Source organism: Spermophilus citellus (assembly GCF_964194105.1).
Source record: "Spermophilus citellus genome assembly, chromosome: 8".
NCBI classification, from domain to species: Eukaryota; Metazoa; Chordata; class Mammalia; order Rodentia; family Sciuridae; genus Spermophilus; species Spermophilus citellus.
This window is the reverse complement of record NC_138189.1, coordinates 37,730,798-37,753,004: the sequence shown is the minus strand read 5'-3', so window position 1 is coordinate 37,753,004 and position 22,207 is coordinate 37,730,798. Positions and strand designations below refer to the sequence as shown.

At 35.1% G+C, this 22,207-nt stretch overlaps 1 protein-coding gene across 5 annotated transcripts in view; it reads left to right on the top strand.

Moving 5' to 3' along the window:
- The window catches only part of GABRA4 (gamma-aminobutyric acid type A receptor subunit alpha4), a gene marked incomplete at both ends in the record, with an annotated part of 70,483 nt that overhangs the window by 4,938 nt on the left and 43,338 nt on the right, over nt 1–22,207 (top strand). For 2 of the 5 annotated variants that reach the window (XM_081304160.1, XM_081304159.1), the window contains 5 exons: nt 9,350–9,417; nt 10,448–10,668; nt 10,817–10,899; nt 13,638–13,781; nt 16,680–16,832. In XM_081304160.1, the coding sequence (XP_081160286.1) occupies nt 9,350–9,417; nt 10,448–10,668; nt 10,817–10,899; nt 13,638–13,781; nt 16,680–16,832 (669 nt within the window). The remainder of the gene's footprint in view (nt 1–9,349; nt 9,418–10,447; nt 10,669–10,816; nt 10,900–13,637; nt 13,782–16,679; nt 16,833–22,207) is intronic. The other 3 variants (XM_081304161.1, XM_081304162.1, XM_081304163.1) reach the window with 3 other exon arrangements.

The window sequence follows — 22,207 nt, the reverse complement described above, 5'->3', positions numbered from 1 at the left end:
AGTCTTTATGGAGAGAAATAAAAATAGCAAAGAAGCAAATAACAAAATAATTAAATGAAAATGCTATGATAAAAGCTAATAGCATGTAAGAGAGAGAAAAAGAATTTAGATGGGGGAATCTATTTTAGATAGAAATGGTAGTCAAGGAGGTTTTTCAAATTAAGAAAGACCTACACATGGCAGGCATGGAAAGTGTAGGAGAAAAGTTATTTTCAGGCAGAAAAAATAAAAAATAAAAAGCCAGTGCAAAGTCCAAAGGTATATAGTACAGAATTGTCATTTAGACAGTGAAAGGTGTTTGTTCTGCCTGTAGTCAGAAAGCGAGAGCAAGTCTTATAGAATGAGTTTGGGATGGTGAACAGAGTCTAGGTCATGCAAGACCTTTGGGGATCCTGTATATAAACAGATTATTTCCTCAGTGAACCTGAAAATTGTTAGAATTCTTTAAGAGGAGATATTTTCATGCTATTACTTAGATAGTAATATGATCCATCTAGTTGCTACATGAAGAAAAAGAGGCAGGGCAATATGGAAACAAGAGAACCAATGAAGAAGTTTTTTGTTGTTGTTGTTGTTTTTGGCAGGTTAGAGTTCTCTCCATTAAGTTGATGGTTACATGGAAAAACAATGTAGATGTAGTAAAAATGGGTGTAAGTGGATAAGTGGAATCAGCTGAGGCTTTTTTTTTTTTTTTGGTAGGTTTAATTGGACGAAGAATTGCTGTTAAATTTGATGTGGGGGGTGATATACAAAAGGGAAACTTTTAAAAAGATTCCTTGTTTTCTATTTTGGGAAAATGGGTGAGGATGATATTTTTTAAAGTTAAGGAGGGTTACCCAACTTTCTGCTCTCACGAACTCACCCGGTAGTGGAAAAAAAATGGAAAAGAAGCATCAGAGATAAATGGTTTATAGTGTGCTAGATGTTGCTGAACTGCTATTGAGTGGACTATTAAAGAAGGAGAGGAGGTTGCAGTTTAAACTTGGGCGTAGTTCATCGGGAGAGTTCATCGGGAAGGTGCTATTGAACACTGATCATAGGTGAGTAAGAGCATAAGCCCCATTTGGGTGGGGTCTTGGGGAGAGATGGGATTCTAGGTGCGAACATGCATGCCTGTGCTGCAGGGCTGAGGAAAAAGAAGGTGTCCATGTGATGAAGACATAAGGTTGTGCAAACCTTTGAATGCTGAGGACTTTGCTTTTCCTCAGAGTCAGACCAGACACGACTTGAGGGATTTTAGCAGGGGCAAGTTCCGCTAAAGACTCACCTTGACTGCTGTGTTGAGAACAGTCAGTCAGAGGCAAAGACAGATATGCAGAGGTTTTTCACAATAAACCAGGCAAAAGAGGATGAATATTTTGTCCAAGCTGGCAGCAGAGAAGTGTGTCATTTTCTAAGAAATGATTGGCTTCTGCCCATATTTTGAAGTTAGAGTCAAATGATGACAGCTAGAATGTGGGATATGACAGAAAGGAAGGTGTGAAGGCTGACTCCAAAGTTTTTGACTTAAACACCCAGTAAAAATGGAGTTGTTAAATTATAGCAGAAGCAGATTGGGGTATGATGAACCGTTTTATGTGCCTAAGTTTGAGATGCCTACTAGAATCAAGTGGTCATGAGCCTGGAATTTAGGGATGATGGGCATGTCAACATACATGTTATTTAAAATCATAAGACCAGAGAGGTCACTGGGAGATTACAGATGATAGAGAAGAGGCTCCAATATTGAGCTCTGATGCTAAGCAGAGAGAAGGGAAAAGGAATCTCTTTCCCGGAAGATTGTGGAGGCATGGCTGGTGAGGTGTGATAGCAGGAAAACAGAGTGTGCATGAGTAGGAAAAAACCAGTATTTTAATTAAGTTAAACACTTCTGACAGTTCAAGAAGGGAAAAATATGAACCTAAAATTGACCACTAGATTTTGCAATGTGCATATATTCAATAATTTTGACAAGAGCAGTTTTTAGCAGCATGGTGAATGAAGAAGTCTGGGTACATTCAAGACAGAATGAGAGGAATTTTCTTCTGGGTGTTTGTACAGGAAGTAGATAAATGGGATAGTAGTTGTAAAGAGATAGAATCAAGAGAGCTTTTTAAAAGTGGGAGAAATATGATTACTTTTAAAATTGGCAGGGAAAATACTATACGTGGAGGGAACTGATGGTATGTATTGATGAAAGGAATTTTTGTGCACCTTAAGCATGAAAACTGGATATAATTGATGATGAAGTTGAATAGGGAGGGAAGAAGTTGAGGCAGTGTGTACAGATTTTCTTTTTCAGAACTTTAAATGTGAAAGGCAAGAGACACAGAGGGTTGCCTTTTTTAAGGTTAGAAATATCATAACTTGTTTGTGTACTACTGGGAATAATCTAGTTGAGGATAATTTAATGTTAGAGTGGAGGGAAGGGACATTTGAAAGAAAGACCCCTTTAGAAGATAGACTGGACTTTCTTATTCTTTCAATTTACCAAAACCAAACAAAACATAACTAGTTATGTTATTCCTGTGTTAATGCAGGAATATTCCGAGGTAAAATGATTATGTTATGAGAGCTGTAAACAAACCACTCCATCCTAGTTTGAATGGACTGATTGGGTGGTATCTCTACATAGATGGGGTGTGGCTGGTGAGGTGGATCACTGTGGGCATGCCCTGGAAGGGGCGATCTTCTCTGTGTCCCCTTCTCCTTTCTCCCCTTCTCATTTCAGTGATTCCTGGTAGCCATGAGCTGAACAGCTTTTCTCTGCCATGTCCTTCCACCATAATTTTCTGCCTTATCTTGGGCCCAAAGTAGTGGAGTTGACTGACCATGTATTGAATCTCTGAAGAAGCCAAAATAAACTTTCCTCCTCTAAATTGCTCTTGTCAGGTATTTTGGTTCTGGTGACAAAAGGGTGACTACCACAACAGTACTATTATATGTTTACATTTTCTGTAAGGTAAGGATATGAAGGATGCATTTGGTGTTTCCTGAAACAGGCACTGCAAAATATAGATTGTGGGATATTAGTAAATTGGTGAATATTTAGGTAATACTTCGTGGCTTATTAGATTTTTTTCAGGTAGAAAAAATACCATAGCTAATACTTGTTTATCATTAAACATTGCTGCTTTATACCAGGACTTTACAGATATATTTATTCTAATAAGCCTCAGGTGCATATAATTGATTTCTGGATTAAAATAATCCTTGGTTTATGAAACATTTTTATTGGCTCACACATAACCTTCTTTCCATTCCTCCATCTATACATCTACCCACCCATCCGTGTACTAATTAAAATATGGTAAACATACCAACTAAACCATTAGCCAGCACAGAGTAGGACCTTGACAACTTTTATTCTGCTATGTGCTTCCTTCATGCTATCTTTCTCTCTTCCCCTCCCAAATTAACCACCACTCTGAATACTTTTTGAATTTATTTTCAATTTATAAAAAGTTATCTTTTTTGAAAGTATATTTTAAATGTTTAATTGCCTTGAAATGTCTGTATTTAAACTTTTGATGTTTTTTAGACTTAATTATATATTGCTTAGCTTCATTCTTATTGTTGCGTGCTGTTATAGATCGTTCATTTTAACTGTTGTGTGATATTCCCATAGCATAGAAACCAGCTTATTTATCTTCTCTGCTTGGCAGTTGGCTTATTACTTGTTTCCAAGATTGTATTGCTGTGAATATTCTGGTCCAAATTTCCTGCTGTAAATGTACAAGAGTTTCTTTTGCATACATATCAAGGAATAGATTTTTCTAGGTCTTCGTGTAAGTGGGAGTTTCACTTGAAAATATAATGCCAAACTGTTTTCCATGATGAGTTTGTAAAATGAAAGTCCCTTTTACAATGAACATGAGATTCAGAATCCAAATACCCTTTAATGTCAGGGAAGAGTGTGTATGTTTGGGTGTTTCCTATGGAATATTTGACATGGTAATTTTATCCTGCAGGGATCTTATTTTTTTCTGAGTTTTGTCACGATCTAATGTAGTTGAATATTTTTTCTCATCTTTACTGGCCATGAGTGAGTATTCTTTTTCAGTGAATTTCTTGGCTTCATATTTTTGCACAATTTATTGTTGCTTTTCGTATTCATTTGATAGCTTTAATTATTTGCAGAATAGACCAGCATTGATAGAAGGATAATATTATAAAAGAAGCATTAATCTTTAATGTCTCCTAAGTAAAAGAAACTTCTAGAAATCTATATTTTTCCTGCTTTCTCAGCAATATTAATGGGCATCTGTTATTTTGTTTAATATTCAGGAAAGCTTTATTCCTGTATTTTTGTAAATGACAGGGAAAATTAGTGATTTGGGTATATATTTCACTTAAGATTCTTTGTTGTTTTCTCTCTTAAGTTCTTGAAATCTCTAGAATTTTAGACAGCACTAGTGGATTTAGGTGGACACATGATGTGGATGGCTAAAAGTTCCAGGACTGTTTCCTTAGATGCATAGCTGGGAGCCAATGTAGAGAACAAGGATTGACTAGTTTTAAGATGAGCAGAACACCTTAGGGCTTTCTCATGATGTAACGGCATATTGGAAATCATTTTTGGAGAAAAAATTAAGCAGTGATACCCTCAACCAGCTCTGTGACTGCTAAAGTAACTAGTGAAAAATTATCTGATACTTTGTTAATTACCTTCACTCTTTCCCAGTAAGATAGAATCATTAATTAGGTGAAACTATTTTCCTGAATTGCTCTTGGTCTTGGCTCTTTCTTGGACTTGTTAAAGACCACCTTGCTTGCCTTACAGACAATTTCTTATAATCCCTTAGAGAATTACAGTAATCCTCCTGCCCCCAGCCCGCCCCCCCCCAAAAAAAAACCTCCAGAAAAACAAGAAAGAAAAAAAATAAGAAAAATAAAATTTCCCTATTATCAAAAAATAAGCAGGATTTTGTAATAAAAGATGTCTTTGATGTTACACGAATGCATTTAAAATTATGGGAAGAAGTCTTTCCAAGCTCAAAATTATCTGGTTTCTATGTAATTATGCTCTTAGTAAGGTTGATTTGAACATCCTAAACAGTGGTATTAGAGGAAGCGTCTCTAAGAATTATTCTTAATTGCATAGCGACCATTATTCATTGACAATTGATTTATCAGAAACCTATTACATTTAAGGCTTTTGATTGGTTCTGGGAGAGAATACAAATATAAATAAGACACAGTTTCTGCTTTAATCTGGAAATATTTTTAGCTTAACTGATGCAGCAAATGAATCTCATTTTTTCCTTTTGAAGGGTTTTAAAATCACTACTTGAGATGATATTAGAAACATAATGAAACACATAGTTATTCAGCACCTAGTATGTGCAAAGCACTATGCTAGTTTGGGTCTTCATAAAGGATTGAGATTTCACCTTTGCTGTAGACAGACAGACTCAAGCAGACTGAAATGAGAATAAAGTAAAGGCATAAAACGGTACTGCAGGAATGTAGCTTAGAAGCTACTCATGAACACAACAGAATTATAGGTATTGCATATTATTGACTAGATATAAAATTCCACATTTACTTGAATAATTGTTTAATTATTATTTTATGACATAATATAATATTGTAAAGCTAGAACACAATTTGGAGGTTAATACAAGAGAGTTAGCATTCTGATTTTGGCATACAGTATTTAGCCTCTGTGAGCTCAGTTTCCGGATACAAAGAATTCTTATGATAATAGCACTGTAAAGCATATTGTGAGGATTTAAAAAATTAATATATGAGAAGAGATTCATATAATAGATCTTTAATGAACAATAATTGTTATCTCTCTGCTTATTGTACTTTGGGGGAAAAAATCCTATTCCTTATCCTCTGTGAGCAGTTGCACATAGAGGTGCTCCTTGATCTGTTCACTCTTTATCTCCATTGCCACCTCCCTGTCCAGGCCACCACCATCTATCAACTTGCCTAGAGTAGGAGCTGTTCTGCTCTTGCTGCTCTATAATTATTGACCATTCAACTGCCAGCATGATTTTGTAAAAAATATAATTCAGTCATGATCTCTCAGTGATTATGGGATACAAATGAAACTTCTTATAATAGCCTACAAGAAAAGTGAGAGCTAAGCTGATATCAGAGGAAGAAACCCAGGGAGAAAACATGGGGAGGGGGGGAGATTAACCTCTGTATTCCTTTCCTAGGGCTACCATGACACAATACCACAGACTAAGTGGCTTAAACAATGGAAAGTTTACTTTTTCACAGTTCTGGAGGCAGTAAGGTTGTTTTCTTCTAAACCCTCTTTCCTTGCCTTAGAAGTGGCATCTGTTTCCTATGTCTTTACATGTCTTCCAGATACCAGCCATATTGGATTAGGGCCCAGCCTGGTGACCTAATTTTAATGTAATTATCTCTTTAAAGTCCTTATCTCCAAATATGGTCACATTTCAAGGAACTGAGAGTTAGGACTTCAACATGTGACTATGAGAGTAACGTAATTTAGCTTGTAACAACCCCATCTTTCACTGACATTTCTGCAAGTTCTCTTCATGTAATTTTAACAACATTCACTATGACATTCGTATGAGCTCAGGAGTAGCTGATCTGCTGCACCTGGGCTTTTATTCTCTCTTTGTAGCTTTAATTTCTTGTCATTCTTTTCCTTCTTTGCTTTGCTTCAGCCTCACTGGCCTCTTTTCTTGTCCTTGAATACACAAAGACCTCTCCCACCTCTTAGATTTGTTTCTTGTCTGTCTTTCCACCTGGATCCAGTTCTCTCAGTTCTTCCAATGGCTCATGCTTATCCTATAGGTCTTGGGTTAAAACTCACTGCTTTGAAGAAGCAGCACTGTAGGCAAATCTATAGTCATCTTCCCAGGCTCTCTCTCACCAGCCCGTTATCCACTCTCCCCTTAGAAATAATAGTATTTTGCTACTTGTTTCTTTACTATTTATACATGACTCCTCCCTGGTAGTGTGTTAAGTGTTTAGGGCTGGGAACTCATCAGTCTTGTTTACCATTAGAGTGTCAGGGCCTGACATAGCTAGGCCTGTTTTTTGAATCAGTGTCCAAATGAATTTCCTTTATTAATCATATGCTTTTTGGATCTCACTCAGTCTCAAAGATACATGAAGTCATATAAAGCAAATACTACATAATGTCACAAACAAACACTAAGTTTATAATTCTGAACACAAAATATTTTTCAAGAACCATTGAAAAAGTAGTATGTTACATAAGAATTTAGAGACACCCATTAGTATCGTGGAATGATTATAACCACAAGAATTTGCATATGCACACCTTACAACAAATTAATAATAAAAATATTGACCTAGTTTTCATTCTCCTAGACTTCCCTCACTCTTTTGGAAATATCTATAATATTAATGTGTTATAGGATACAGTATTATAAACATCATTCTAGAAAACAGAACAGTATCTGTAAACTAGAGTTAAACTGAACAACCTTACCTAGGAACTTAGAGATGCAAATTGTCAGGGCCCACCTTACACCTACTAAAACTGATCTTTGAAGTAGTTTTTGGTTTCTCAGAAATCTTGTCAAATAGTCCATTTTTCAGGACATAATCAATCTTAATTGTTTGAAACCTCTTGCCCTTTACCCTGCCCTGCAATGACATGGTCTTTCTGCTGTTCAACACTTTTGCAGTTGTCTTTAAGGAATTAGAGTGATTTCTCCAACTTTTGAAACTGTTTAAGTGAAATTGCTATATCCTAGCATTCAACGTACATTACTTGCTTTCTGAATTACCTATTTGGCTTTAATGAGCTTATTACTACCATTTTTATTGTTGTGTCCAATTTCTAATTCAAATACAAATTTAATTAACTTCTCTGCTGTCCAAAGATGTAATTTTTAACAAGTAAAACTCATGAAAAATCAGCATAATCTACACTTTTTCTCTCACTGTATTTACAAAGGCTCTTTTTCCTTAGGATACTTATTCAGTAAAGAATTTTGTCAGTCTCCTTCAATCTATCTTTTTTTGTGTATGTGGCCCATCTTCATCCTTTACAGTGAGAAACATTTTGATTCATTTTTATGAGGCTAACTTTAGACCTAGGACATTAATGATACCAATTGTTCTTTGCCTTATTTTGGCATAGATCCAATTTCCCAACCTGTATCCAAGGGAAATATTCCGTCTTGAGAGCAGATGTTATTATTTCCACTTATGGAGTATCTAGCTTCTGGCCATGCAATGTTAAAAATCATCATTTAAGAAAATGATGTTCAAGAGGGCAATAATTTCTATATATTAATAATAAAATGATATATTATCCATAATAGTAACTATCATTATTGAACACATTATATTCTAGCAACTGGGAAAAGTAATTTACATATGTTATCTCAATTAAAACTTCTAATGGTCATTAAAATCCTTATCTATGAAGATATCTTACCTATAGAGGTAAAATCTTTACCTGTGAAGAGGTCCAAGGTCATATAATTCAAAGGTGTTAGAGCCCAATTTGAACTCCAAAATTTCTGATTTTAAGCATTATGCTTCAAATCCGATTGTGGCCCTGTTCCCTCAGCTAAAATCTGTCAGTGATGTTGCCCTCCTGGCACGGCCTTGCCTTTCTGCCCAGACACTGTTCATGAACCAGTTTTACTAAGGCATAGGAAAGAATTTGAGTAATAGCCATTATCAGGAGCAGGAAGAAACTAATATGGAAAGAGTATTTTCACGAGAGAGTCACTGTTACCAGCATCTCATTTGAGCACTTTCATTGGGTCTCTTTTAAGTCTTGCCTGATCCATGTGGTGCCAGCTATTGAGGAGTTAAGTAACTTGCTTAAGATCACATGGAGAATAGGAAGCAGTGCAGGGATACATGTGACTTATAGGAGAGCTAGTCTTTGATCCCAATCACCAGCGAATGGTGTGCTTATTGTTAAAGGTGACTTGAATCATTTTGAAAGTTATTTACCAGTATCCTAAACTTTCCAAAGATGCATTCTTTGCAGCCATTACAATTTTTCTCCTCTTCATTCTTGTGGCCATGTATCCTCTTTTTAGTAGCTCACTTCTTTCTAGGGGCCAATCAGATGATGCACTATAAAAAATAAAAATCACAAAGGCTAAAAGCATTTGTGTCTTTGCACTGCCTGTTGTAATAGTGCCCAGGGGTGATGTGTCTTTGAAGAAGCAAGGTCTTGGTAAGTAATTGGGGTTTCTTTTTTCCCATTAAATAAACACTGTTTTCTGATTTGGTTTACTTTAGTAGAGATTCATTATCTCACAGGAAATTTTAGATGCTTATAAAAATATATCATACCTGTATTTACTCTTTAATTATCTAACCCTACTAAGCTGTTAAATTGGTAATTATTTTTTTTCACACATATTTACTTTATACCTACTAGGTCCTGTTACGGAAGTGAAAACTGACATATATGTCACCAGCTTTGGACCTGTATCTGATGTTGAAATGGTAGGTATTTGGGAAGCAGTGTACCTTTTGGGGTTTGGAGAAACATGCCAGAAAAGAGACAATTAAAATTTATTTTATTGTCAGTCACACAAAGTTAGAAATTCAAAGAATAACCAAATTAAACTTAAAAGTTCACAAAGAGTAGGACACTGAATTTGCATTTCAGCTCCAACTTTTGAGTGTTGATTGATTTAAAGTCATTCTCAACAAGAGAACTTTCCTATTACTAGTTGCAAAGTACAATTTTGTATATAGTTTTTTTTTCCTCTTTAGAAAACTATAGAGGAAGAGAAAATTAGAGGTTATAATTAGTTTGGGTGTGAGCTAATTGCATACACTATATTGTAGTCCTGATTGCACTTGGTATTTTATGTGCAGTTCCTTGCTGCCCACTCTTCCCTTCTCTTTCTCCCTTGCTCTCATGCCTAAAGAGGCTAGAATATGAGTATTGGTCAGGAGGAATTTGTTCATCCAACTGTGCTATTTTATATTAAATATATTTAATATATATGTATATACAGGGCAGAGAACCTCCTTCATTTTTTTCCTGACCCTGTGCTCAGAATGATTTAAAATGGTTGGGTTATTTGAAAAATTGTGATAAACTTTATGAAAACACAATTTATCTATTTTGCTTTGTCTTAAAAATGCCTACCATCTTATGATTAATCATATAATGATATTTGTTATCCATTAACTGATTTTTGCTATCTGGTCTAAAGTGAAGCCCAAGTCTAATTACCTGGAGCTGGCATTTTTATTGAAAGATGGTCATTATTATGAAATGATTAATATGTGTGGTAACTTATTTTCTATGAGCATAGAAGATGAAGGGAGCCAGATAGACATCAGATACTATAATTACTGAGAATCTTTTTATTCTATTGATTTAAGATAACTTCTACTTCTATTAATTTCATTTGGGAAAGTCTTTTCTATGAGTGGGAAGAGGCTAGAACTTAATGCATTTTTCTGTATGTACATGTGTAGCTCTCTGTGATCTGAAGATGTTACAAACTCATTTCCCCAGGAATACACAATGGATGTGTTCTTCAGGCAGACGTGGATTGACAAAAGGCTAAAGTATGATGGCCCCATTGAAATTCTGAGGTTGAACAATATGATGGTAACAAAAGTATGGACCCCTGATACTTTCTTCAGGAATGGAAAGAAATCTGTCTCACATAATATGACAGCTCCAAATAAGCTTTTTAGAATTATGAGAAACGGCACTATTTTATATACAATGAGGTAATCAATTTTTTTCTTTTTCCTTCCATTTAGCCTTTCTTCCATCCCCACTTTTCTTCCTTTTTCCCCTCTTTCTTTCATTTTAGAGATATATAGAATTAATTTTAATAAAGGGTTGATTTTATTTAATTGCATTTTTTCATCATAGACTCACCATAAGTGCGGAGTGCCCCATGAGATTGGTGGATTTTCCCATGGATGGTCATGCTTGCCCTCTAAAATTCGGGAGTTGTAAGTTACAAATGAAAGTGTTTGAATTTCTGATTATCTCACACAAGTTGATATGTGTTTGTGTGTGTGTGTGTGTGTGTGTGTGCTTATGTATGCCTGTGATTTTCTCATAATATAGCATTTAAATCATTATCCATGAAAAAAAATTTGTGCAAGCTTTGATTTTTAGGAGTCTGTTAGCTGGTATTTTATGTAAAGAATTAAAACTTCTCTTTTCTTTCCCCAGGTCAAAAACCTACTTGTACAGATAACTTGAATAGATTAATTGATTGAGTCATAATTAATAGGTTGGTGGTCAGTGTTAGGGACCTCTGAACTTTACATGTTGGTGGTATAACATAGAAAGTACAAATGATTTTCTTTATAATTTAATAGTTGCTGTTGTTGGCAAAGTTGTTAGGTTGTTTATAGCAGACTTAGTAAAAGCCCAAAGAAGACTCATGACTTCCTGGCATGACATCAGTTAAAACAAAAGCAGCCCTATCAATGGCTGAAGCAGGACACAAGAATCATAGGAGATGCAAGGGCAGGGCTGGGGTTGAGTTGGTGGGGTGGGTGGAGATCGTGGGGTGGGTAGAGATGGGGGGTGGGTAGAGATGGGGGGTGGGTGGGGTGGGTGGTCCAGAGATTATAGTGCCTTCTAGACCACATTAAGGAGTTTGAATTCTATTTGAAAGCTTGGAGCCAGGAGTTTTGAAAGATTTATAAAGGGGTAAATCTTTGATTGACATTTCATAATTTCTTACTTTAGTTCTCCTACTGAGAATAGGTTATAGAGATGCTGGAATGGAAGCAGGAGAGTTGGAGTATGTTGTTTTAATACAAGCAAAAATGATGATGGTTTAGGCTAGGATGGTATTAGAGGAGTGACTGTGAAATAGATGTGTCTGGGAAATTTTGTAGAGATGAAGGCAAAAGGATGAGATGAATGGATAGGAAGGAATATAAGATTCCTTTCTTTGAGCTCCCTTCTCTGAGATGGTAACAAAATGTGATTGCTCTTCTAAGGTCTGCCTCAAACATTTGATTCAATCAGAATCTACCAAAAATAGATGCTGGCTTTTACTATTGCTTCAGACTCTTAGTTGCACTGATTGTGAAACTTGCCTGCTGTTATCATTGCTCATTGCTTAACTTAATGAGAATCGGCAGTCACCATTCTTTTTATAACCCTAGTAATCACAATATTCAGTGGGCTAACTTGAAGCTAAAGAAAGTCATTTGCTCACTGACCAATGATTTAATGAGAGAAGATAAAAACAGAAAAATACACATAAAGGGTGATCTCACTATAGTTGGAATTAAGATCCCTTTGTAGTATAATAATTTAAATTTTATACAAGCTATTTTTTATTTAGAAGAAGTATTTTCCATCTGCCACCCCCTCTAGTTCTTGTATAAAGCACTTTTCAAAGTGACCTGAATGTAGTTGGTGATCAATCACGCTTTGTATAAAACTAAAGAAATCATACACTAGTGGTTGATGTTTGGGGGCAGGGAATTAAAAAAAAAAAAGAGGCACATCATACTTAGCAAGTTAAGGCCTTACATTTTCTGGAAAGAGAAAAAGAGCACTTAACTATGTTTATAATTCAGAGGAAAGAGAGAAACCAGGAAGGAAAAGGCTCTTCTAGTAAGATAGGATAGCTAAGAGAATACCTGATTTAAAACATCATCTGTAGAACATCATGTACAGGGCTTTAAATATCTGACAAAGCATGAGTATTTAGTAGATAAATGCTGACATATTATTGGATAATGCTAAATGATACCACAGCCTCGGAGTATGTTTTGCAAAATGGCTTTTAAGGAGAATCTGTCTAGGTATGGACTCCCTTTGTAGAATTACACAATTCCCCAAGACCTCCTGTGTTCTAGCCATTTTAGGAATATTTGGGGTGGTGGTGGTGGGGAATGGCACATGATTCATTTTGGTTCTTTTGAACTTATTTGTGTGTGAGCCAAGCTATCTGTTCTGGGTAGACTGGTAAGCAAGCAGCTGGTCTCCATTTGCACTGAGCACCGAATAATAGAAAATGGGCTTAAATTGCTGCTGGGAAGAATTTGTTGAAGATAGAAGGGGAAATGTCCTGATTATAAGAGTTTAAAGGTAGTGGAACTGGTTGTGTAATTATATTCCCCGGAGAGCTTTACAAACAGCATAGCCAGTTGTCACTGTAGAATGGTTTCCAAAGAGCATGGTATTACCCAGAGGCAGAGTCTAGAAGAGGTGACCCCTGGTGAGCTCCTGACCAGTAGAATTTGTTTTTGTTTTGTTGTTGTGTTATTAGAGGCAGCTTCTGATACATTTGAAAATGGCAGAGGTGCATTAGAATGGAAGAAGTCAGTGTTGGTCAAGCACTGGAAGAGAGAAGTGCAAGATGCAGGGGTTTGGCAGTACCCTATTGGGAGTTTAATAATCTGCTCTTTAGCTGCTTATTAGCTTGGGAACACATCCAAATGTTTTAATGCATATGGCCTTGTAGAAGCCTCATTCTTTTTGTCTCTTCCTCCTCTAGTTGTTTGGCACAAAAACAGTGAATCCTGCTGATTTGTAATGCTTTTTGTTTAATATCTATAGATTTCTAAATTGCAACATGTTTGAGTAAAATGAGTTGAGAGAACATTGTTTTCATTTACCCCATCTTTCTTGAACACATGTCATGTTTTTAAGTGTTGACCACCAATGCCCATAAAAGAGAACCCTGACAGTAACCACATTCTCTGCTCTCATTCAGATGCATATCCGAAGAGTGAGATGATTTACACATGGACAAAAGGTCCAGAGAAATCAGTGGAAGTGCCAAAGGAGTCTTCCAGCTTAGTTCAGTATGATCTGATTGGGCAAACTGTATCAAGTGAGACTATCAAATCCATTACAGGTGAGAAGTTTAATTGTTAAAGCCAATATGCTATGTAACATCAGCAGTAGAGTTTTGTCCTGGCTTCATTGAAACATCTAGTGTTTTCACGAGAACAACAAAAATTTTCCAGAAATAGAGTTGATGCATAAACCATAGCTCAGAATTTCTTTATTTATATTTATCATCTTATTTCAGTTTAAAATAAATTCTGAGTTGGTGAAATGTGAGAAGTGAGTTGGTTTTCTTATTCAGAAACAGAAGTCAGTAATCAAGTATATTAAAACTATTTTCAACAAAATCATGAGGCAATAAGTCAGTCTGATCCTTCTGGTTTTGGTGCTTTCCAAAAAATCTCTCTCTTTTTTAATGTTGCACAAGTTTATTATGTCACCTTCCCCCTTTTTCCCCAAAGGAAAAGCAAAATCTAAATCTTAATTTCAAAACATTAAAAGAAACTAAAATTGTCCTACAAGTGGATGGATGTCTGTTATTGATGATTCTTTGTCTTTGGAAAATGAATGGAAAGATTGCAGGATTTAGTTCTTATCATATTTAGTGGGGAAGATCTAATTATTGCTTCTATAGAACTCTTTCTTATATACACATGTAAAGGGGAAAATGTTTTATCATTTTTGTCTAGTACATTTTTGTGCTGCTATAATAAAATGTCATGAACTTGGAAGCTATAAAGAGCAGAAATTTGTTTCTCACAATTCTGGAGGGTGAGAAGTATGTGATTAAAGTGCCATCAGATTCACTGTCAGGTGAGAGCTTGTTACCTGGTTCATAGAATAGAAGAGAGCAGGGTCTCACACCAGGAACTTCTTTTATAAGGGTAATAACCCCTTGCATGAGGCCCCACCTTCATGATCCCAAAGCACTACACTGTGATTATCTCCTCATTGATTATTAATTAGGTTTTAACATAAGAATTTGGGGGATTAAATATTCAGGCCATAGCAATAGTTAAAATTCATTCAGCAGATACCTTCTTATAGGCTTCATCATGAATTCTTTCCATGTATTGACTCACTTAGTTCTCATAGCCACCCCATGAAATGAATACTATCACCAACTTCATTTTACTGATGAGGAATATGTAAATACAATGTATTTAAGTAACTTTCTTGAGTCATACAGCTATTAAATGGCAAAACCAAAATTCAAACACAGGCATTCTGAGTTCCAAAAAGCTTCTCAAAATGTTCTGAATGCCAGATCGGGATGTTAAAATTGCATTAGTAGGGGCAGGAATTGTGACTCAGTGGTAGAATGCTTGCTTGGCATGTGTGAGGCCCTGGGTTCAATCCTCAGCACTGCATATAAATAAATAAAATAAATAAAAGATCCGCTGACAAGTGAAAAATATTTTTAAAATTTTTGAATTAGTAGAAAATGAGTGGTTATTGTTAGATCTGGGACAAAATTGTGGAATGATAATGTATGTTTTGTTTTAAGAAAAAAGATAATAAATCAGTCATGTGAAGGCATGATGACTCTAGAATAGTTAAAAATCATACAGGCAGAGAATGAAATGGTGGTTGCCAGGGCTTAGAGGGGAAAGACAAAATTCCCATGACTTTATCTTCCCAACTCTTGTCATGACTATCATTTCAGGGGATGCCTTCTTCTCATCAATTATGAAACCATACAGTAGCCTTCTATCATGGCACTTTGCCCCTTGTCTGTCCAGGAGAAAAACTCTTTTGATAGATATTTATGTTCTAATCTGAATGTCAAAGAGGCAAACTTTCAATTGTACAAGATAATAAATCCTAGAGATTGCCTGTACAGCCTAGTACCTATGATCAATAATACTGTAGTGAATGCTTAAGAATTTGCAAAGAGAATAGATAAAAGAGTTCTTTTCACACACACACAAAAAAATATTGAATGAGATGATGGGAAGAAACTTTTGGAGATAGTGGATAGCTTTATGAAAGACTGTGGTGATGGTTTTATGAATGAATACTTATCTCCAAACTAATCAATCACATACATTAAATATATAGAAAGTTTTGCATTCCAATCATACCTCAATAAGGTGGTTTAAAAACTATGCAGTCAGGGCACTTTCCACTTATCCTTATAGGAAACAAAAATTTTTTTGAAAGATCTTCATGTTCTAATCTGCAAGGGGGGGTTAAAACACATCTGGAGATGTGAGATTTCTGAACCTTGGGCTTCACAGTCTGTGAATAAGGCTACTGCTTCCTAAATAACTTTCTTAATATGTCCTTTCAGGCGTGGTGGTAAAAATATTCCTCAACAGCTACCAGAAATGTTAGGGTATGTTTCACTTACTAGTTTTTTAGGTTATGCCTCTATGCTATACATGTCTGTTTACATTTTTGTTTATAACATTTCGATATACAGGTCTTTCCTAAAATTAAGGCAGCCTTTTCCTTAGCTTGTATGTGTATATGTGTACAATACATATAAATGGAATATGTATATATATTTATATATTTTATATATGAATGAAATCTATATATTTCATTTCTGTCCAAAATTAAGCTGTATATTTTCGTGTGTATGTGTTTCCATTTTTTCCCTAGTGATTTTTGTAAAAATTAGTTCTAAATTCTGCTCTCAAAAAATGGTGAAAATGAAAGCTAATTGCTTTAGCAGTAATAGGTCTTCAAAATAGAAAGCATTGCAAAAACTTTTAAAAATGATATCCCAATTTAGTAAATTACTTAGTCGCTACACAAAATAAAGTATTTTTCTGAATAATGGTTTTCTATATCATCCACCCTCCTGCCATGAGGAAACTTTGTACTTCTTCTTTGTATTATGCACAAAAGATAATTTCTTTGCTCAGAGTACTGTGTGTTAGTCTGAAATACAATCATGAAGCCATTCAATAATTAACTGCAGAACCAATAATGCATTTTTTTCATGTTTTCTTGGCAGGTGAATACATTGTCATGACAGTTTATTTCCACCTAAGACGGAAGATGGGATATTTTATGATTCAGACTTATATTCCATGCATTATGACAGTGATTCTTTCTCAAGTTTCTTTCTGGATAAATAAGGAATCAGTTCCAGCGAGGACTGTATTTGGTAAGTGCAATTCATTTCTTGGATGTTTTTGTCCACATTACATAATGATCACGATTCATAAGAAATATGAATAATAGTCTAAGAAAATGATAAACACAAATATATCAAACTTTACTGAATACAGAATCACATAAGCTTTTATTTTTATCTAGCCAATACAAAATAATAATGCTTGAGGAGATATGAGTAGTCTTTCACTTCCTCTGGGGCCACAATGGATTTCCCTTGTTGAGACTCAGTCAAATGAAGACCAACTGTGCACTGCATATAATTTCACTTTTGGTGATATTCTTGGGCTCCTAGCATAATGCTGTGTAATTGAATTAAAATTATATCTAGGTGTTAAAATGAAATGCACTAAGAGCTTAAAATAAAACAAATAAAAGTCATGGCTGAATGAATATGAAAGCCTTAGAATAACTTGTCTTTTAATGAAGAGGAACAAAATGCAATTGGTTTACACTCATTGAATTGGAAGGTATTATGTGCTTAGTTTATAAGCTCATTATTATACTCTATCTACATAACATTTTTTTCTGAACCAACATTTTTTTCTTTTTCTTTTAATTGTGGTTTCCTACATATAGGGTTCTTAACAATATGAAGTCCAGAACATGTGAGCTTAAACGATTTTGTACTTGTTAATACATCTTTTACAGATCAGTCATGCTTTTACATCATAAAATGATTTATAATTATATCTGTTTAATTTATATCTTTCTGTATTCTTTCTGTATTTATTTCGAGTAGCAAAAGCATTTAGTGGTGGGATAAGAAGGAAAAAGATCAGAATGTCTCTGGAGTGAATATAGTCCTCACAAGAGATGAAGGTTTCCCTTTGCTTTTCTGTTTAGAAGCATCAAAGCCATGTGCAATATTCCTTCGCATCCAATAGCTGAAGAGATGTTGATAAGAGAGAACTGGAGGAAAGAATTGGAGCCTTTCATCCTACCTCTGCTGATAATGGTGTTTTAATGTCCTCAATGGACCTGAAATACTCCAACAGAGGTGTTTCCTCCATAGACAACCTCCTTCCTTTAATCTTAGGCTCACCTAAGAGGGTATCTGAGAAACTCATACTAATGTGGAGGCAGGGTGTGATCTCAGCAATACAGTGAACAGGTATAATGGCACTATCTACTTCATAGAGTTATGGGTTTCAATTAACAAATAATTGCACATTCTAAGTGTGGAATAAATTTTAGCTACTAAATATAGGTATGAAAATGAAAGAGATAAAACAACATATCTAAGCATTGGATGCTAAGAGGTCATGGTTTAAATCTGCTGCTTACTTTTTCCATCCAGAAAATTGTGTTAATACATCTGTCCCTCATAGACTAGAGGGAATTTAAAGAGTTATGAATAGTACTCAGTGTAGGACACGTGGAGCACATTCCGTGTGTTACTTTCTCTTTCCTATACCTCTCTTTCATAGGGGAGATTAAATTTTTTTTTCAGAATTGGTTGTACTGGTGTTTTAAAGAAAAAATTTACATTTCTAGTGGGTACTACCAGGCATCCTGAAATTCTTAGGTCTTCATACAGTAAGTTCAGAGGCAACCTGACTGTGCAGGAACTGTCTACAAAGGCTGAGCATCAGATCCAAGTCCCTTAACTAATCCTACTACAAAAAAATTAATAATTCAGGAGCTATAGTTATTAACAAATTTTTAAATTTGTTTCTATTAGGCTTTACAAATAAAGAGAGCAGTTGTATTCATATTATCACTATTTTCTGTGGCCTTAAAGAACTAGAAAGAACTAGAGCAAAAATTACCATTTGTGATGAAGAGGTAATAGTGTCACAAGTGTAGACTTTGGTTCTACCCACAGGGTCTACTACTTACCAGCTATGTACTTTCAGTGAGCTACTTTTATATAACTCATGTTTCTTCATATGTTAAAAATGGACAAATGGCTGTACTTATCTCATAAGGATGCTGTGAGGATTAAATGAGTAAGTTTGAATAAGGCAGTTGAAATAATACCTCTCACACAATTTATACAGTTTAAGTTGTTTATTAGAGTAATATTCCACATTGCATCTCTGTCTTATCCAAGAATCATTGTTTGATTGGTTGATGAACTTTGTTTTCTTTATTGACTATAAACTGGCAGCTATTTTTCTGTCTCCAATGTCCCCAAATATTAGAAATCCCCAGTGATGGAGGGAGGAATAGCATTGTTTACAGTAATACTCACTCAGTGCTTTCTATTTGAATACAATATTGCAAGGAAATGATGTCGTATGTTATGAAGGAATTAATATTACTATTACCAGTGATGAAAGGACTTGCCATATATGTTGAGATCATCTATGTTAACCTTCACAATAATTCTGCAAGATGGGCACTACTAATTTTTATAGATAAGGAAAATAGCTGTAACATATTAGGAAGCTTATATCAAGTTTCATAATTGTATGTGGTGGACACAAGATATTATCTAACTTTAAGAACTCAGTCACTCTCTATTCACAGTGATTAGGACTTTTCTTTTGAAATTTGTCCCTGTCTGTGTCCTGTGCCAGGATACTGCTTTTGACTGATCAAGAAAATTATGCCAATAATTATATGTTCGAAGACCTAAGATGCATTCGGATGGTAATTATTAGACTACTCAATGAGGATTTAGAATGGTATTTTCTTAGGGAAGTAAAGCTGTAAGTATTGGGGGGGGTATTACCAATCTATTTCATATGAGATTTAGGTGAAAATTAATTCTGGGCTAGTTTTTTTTCTTTTCTAAGTCTTGTTTCCCTCTTCACTCATAAGGAGAGAATTTGCTGAGTCAGAGTCAGCATTTGAAACCATGCAAAACCAAATCTCAGAAGATCAGCATAACTCTGAGAAGCAGAACATGCTAAATTCTTCACAAAGGACTTCTATCTCCAAACTTGTATGACTCTTAAGTTTTCTAATTATTCCAGTATGGTAAAACATTAAACACAAGTAAATGCCAGCTGGCATATCTAAATCATTCCTATTTCATTTTCTAGAAATGGCCAGCCAAAATTTCACTCTAGTGTACAGTCTTAGTCTCCTCTTACATATCCTTTCCCAGCTCCTGGGCCAGACAATATGGTGCATATTCAGCATTCTAAATGCAAGGACTGGCATCAGTACTTGAATGTGTCAAAAAAAGTTATGGCTTTGAAAAGTCAGGACGTCATTTACGACAAATTTTTGTACTTCTTTCTAGATGGAGAGGAATGGTGAATTCTTAACTGGCTGGTTTCTGTTTGCTGTTCTATTGGTGTCTAGTCAGTCAAATGCTGTATCTAAAGCCAGGGATAATAAATCATGCAAGTGCTTTCTTTAAATTAGAACTCCTGGTAGAAAGAACTTTTTAATGCCCAAAGTGGTGGAAACTTTTGAACATTTAGCCCTCTTTTTATGCCAGCTAATTTCATAATTTTGCCAACAGTCATAAAATAGGAACCATAATATCTGGAGGGCCATTGCATAAACTTGAAAATCAAGCTGATATAAAACACTGAAAGAGAAAAGAAAAGCAGCAGCATATACAGCTTTTTTATTTTTATTTTTATTTTTGGGTATTGGTATCCACAGCATCATTTATGTCATGAGCCTGGTGATCTGTCCACTTCTAAAGAACTGGAATGAAATTTTTGGATTCTCACTTCAATAATTGCTTTAGTAACCTACTTATGAGACATTCAGAAGGGATTTTTTTTTTTCACATATCAGTAGGACAACCTGAGGACCACCACTTCTGAGCCTCAGGAGAAATTTTTCTATGTTAAAAAAAAAGTTTAAGTAGCATAGGGATTCTTAAGTTCTTTTTATTTGAATTTGAGTTTCTTTCTAGTTATCATATTAGAGTCTCTGTAGAATTTTCTGAGTACTGAGTAGTATTCTTGTTTAGATTACACTCTTCATATTTTATTTCCAAGTGCTTTCATCATCATTTCTGTCACAATAGAAGAAACATACTACTCACATATCTCAGAAAGTTGGAGAACATTTTTGAATTCCTAATAGTCCATTACATTTAAGTCATATGGATAAGAAGAAACATTTTTGATTTAGCTTAAACTTTGAGGCTAAAGTTTTTCAAGGTTGTTTTAGGATTTATTCATACAGCTCACAGCCAGCAACATTACAATGATGCCATTTTTCTGAGTCTGAGAATGGGGAACTAATTGTTTGAAACTCTTTCAGAAACAAAGCCCAATAAATTCACAGTATTTTATTTTCAAATATATGTAGATATATCTGACCGGGTAAACATTTGAACATTTATTTTAGACTGATGAAACGCAAAAAAAAAATCACAAAAAAATCCAGATAAGGAACACTATCAAAATCTCAAATTTCTTTCTCTATATAGTTTATAAGAATGTTTTTGAAAGCTCTATAGCTCATGTGCTGCACAGTTGCTCCAATTTTTCATGTCCTAAGTATTGAAGATTCAGAAGGAGACTGAAATTCAAAGAAAACGGATTGGTGAGGAATTGGAAAAAAATGAGTTTTTATTTACTGTGCATTTAACCTGTGCCTGGCACGCGGTGGAATATTATGTTGATCCCTAAAGCTGTATTCAACATGTCTGCCGTCAACAAGAGCAATCAAGTAGGAAACAAGGTTTACATATGTGGAACAGTAAGGGAAATAGCACAAGACAGGGAATAATTAAGTGCTTAATTGAGGAGCCAGTATTGTCCACTCTCAATCAAAACATGGGTATTCCTTTATTGTCACATTGGTTCACTGTGTCTTCATTTGAACATGCATTATTTGCCTTTCAGCTGGGGTCTGCCATGGATTGGAATATACAGTTTAGATGCCTTCATCACTGTCGTCATCACTGCCATCACCACCACCACCATCATCATCCCCAGACACCTGGGTGTGTCAACTTTAGTACCTATCTTAGGCATTGTATAGAATGAGTTCAAATGGATGTAGTAAATCTTCACAGGAATTTCTAGGCTGAACTAGAAATATGGAATAGATAGACATAGTTGGAAAAGGGGACAACTATGGAAATATTAGTATCCTCGAATAATGCATTGCTCTATAGTATCAGTGGCAAGTGGAGTTTTTCTACTGAGAATGGTGACTGACTTGTCTCTAGGCTGAAGAGGATGTTTTTCTGGAGGTGGTATTTCAGAAGTCTGTTGAGGGAAGAGAAATACCTCTGTTCTTGTTGAAGATATTTTCCTGACAGCTATAACAGAGGAATGATGAGCATCCATGTTTTAGAGGTCAAATTGCTCTAGAAACCTATTTGTCTAGGAATATACTTTTATAGTTTTAGTAAATTAGGTTCCTGAACAACTGGTAAATTTATTATTTTAATTTCATAGATAATATTCAGTTGAAAATAAAGACATATATCATTTGTGC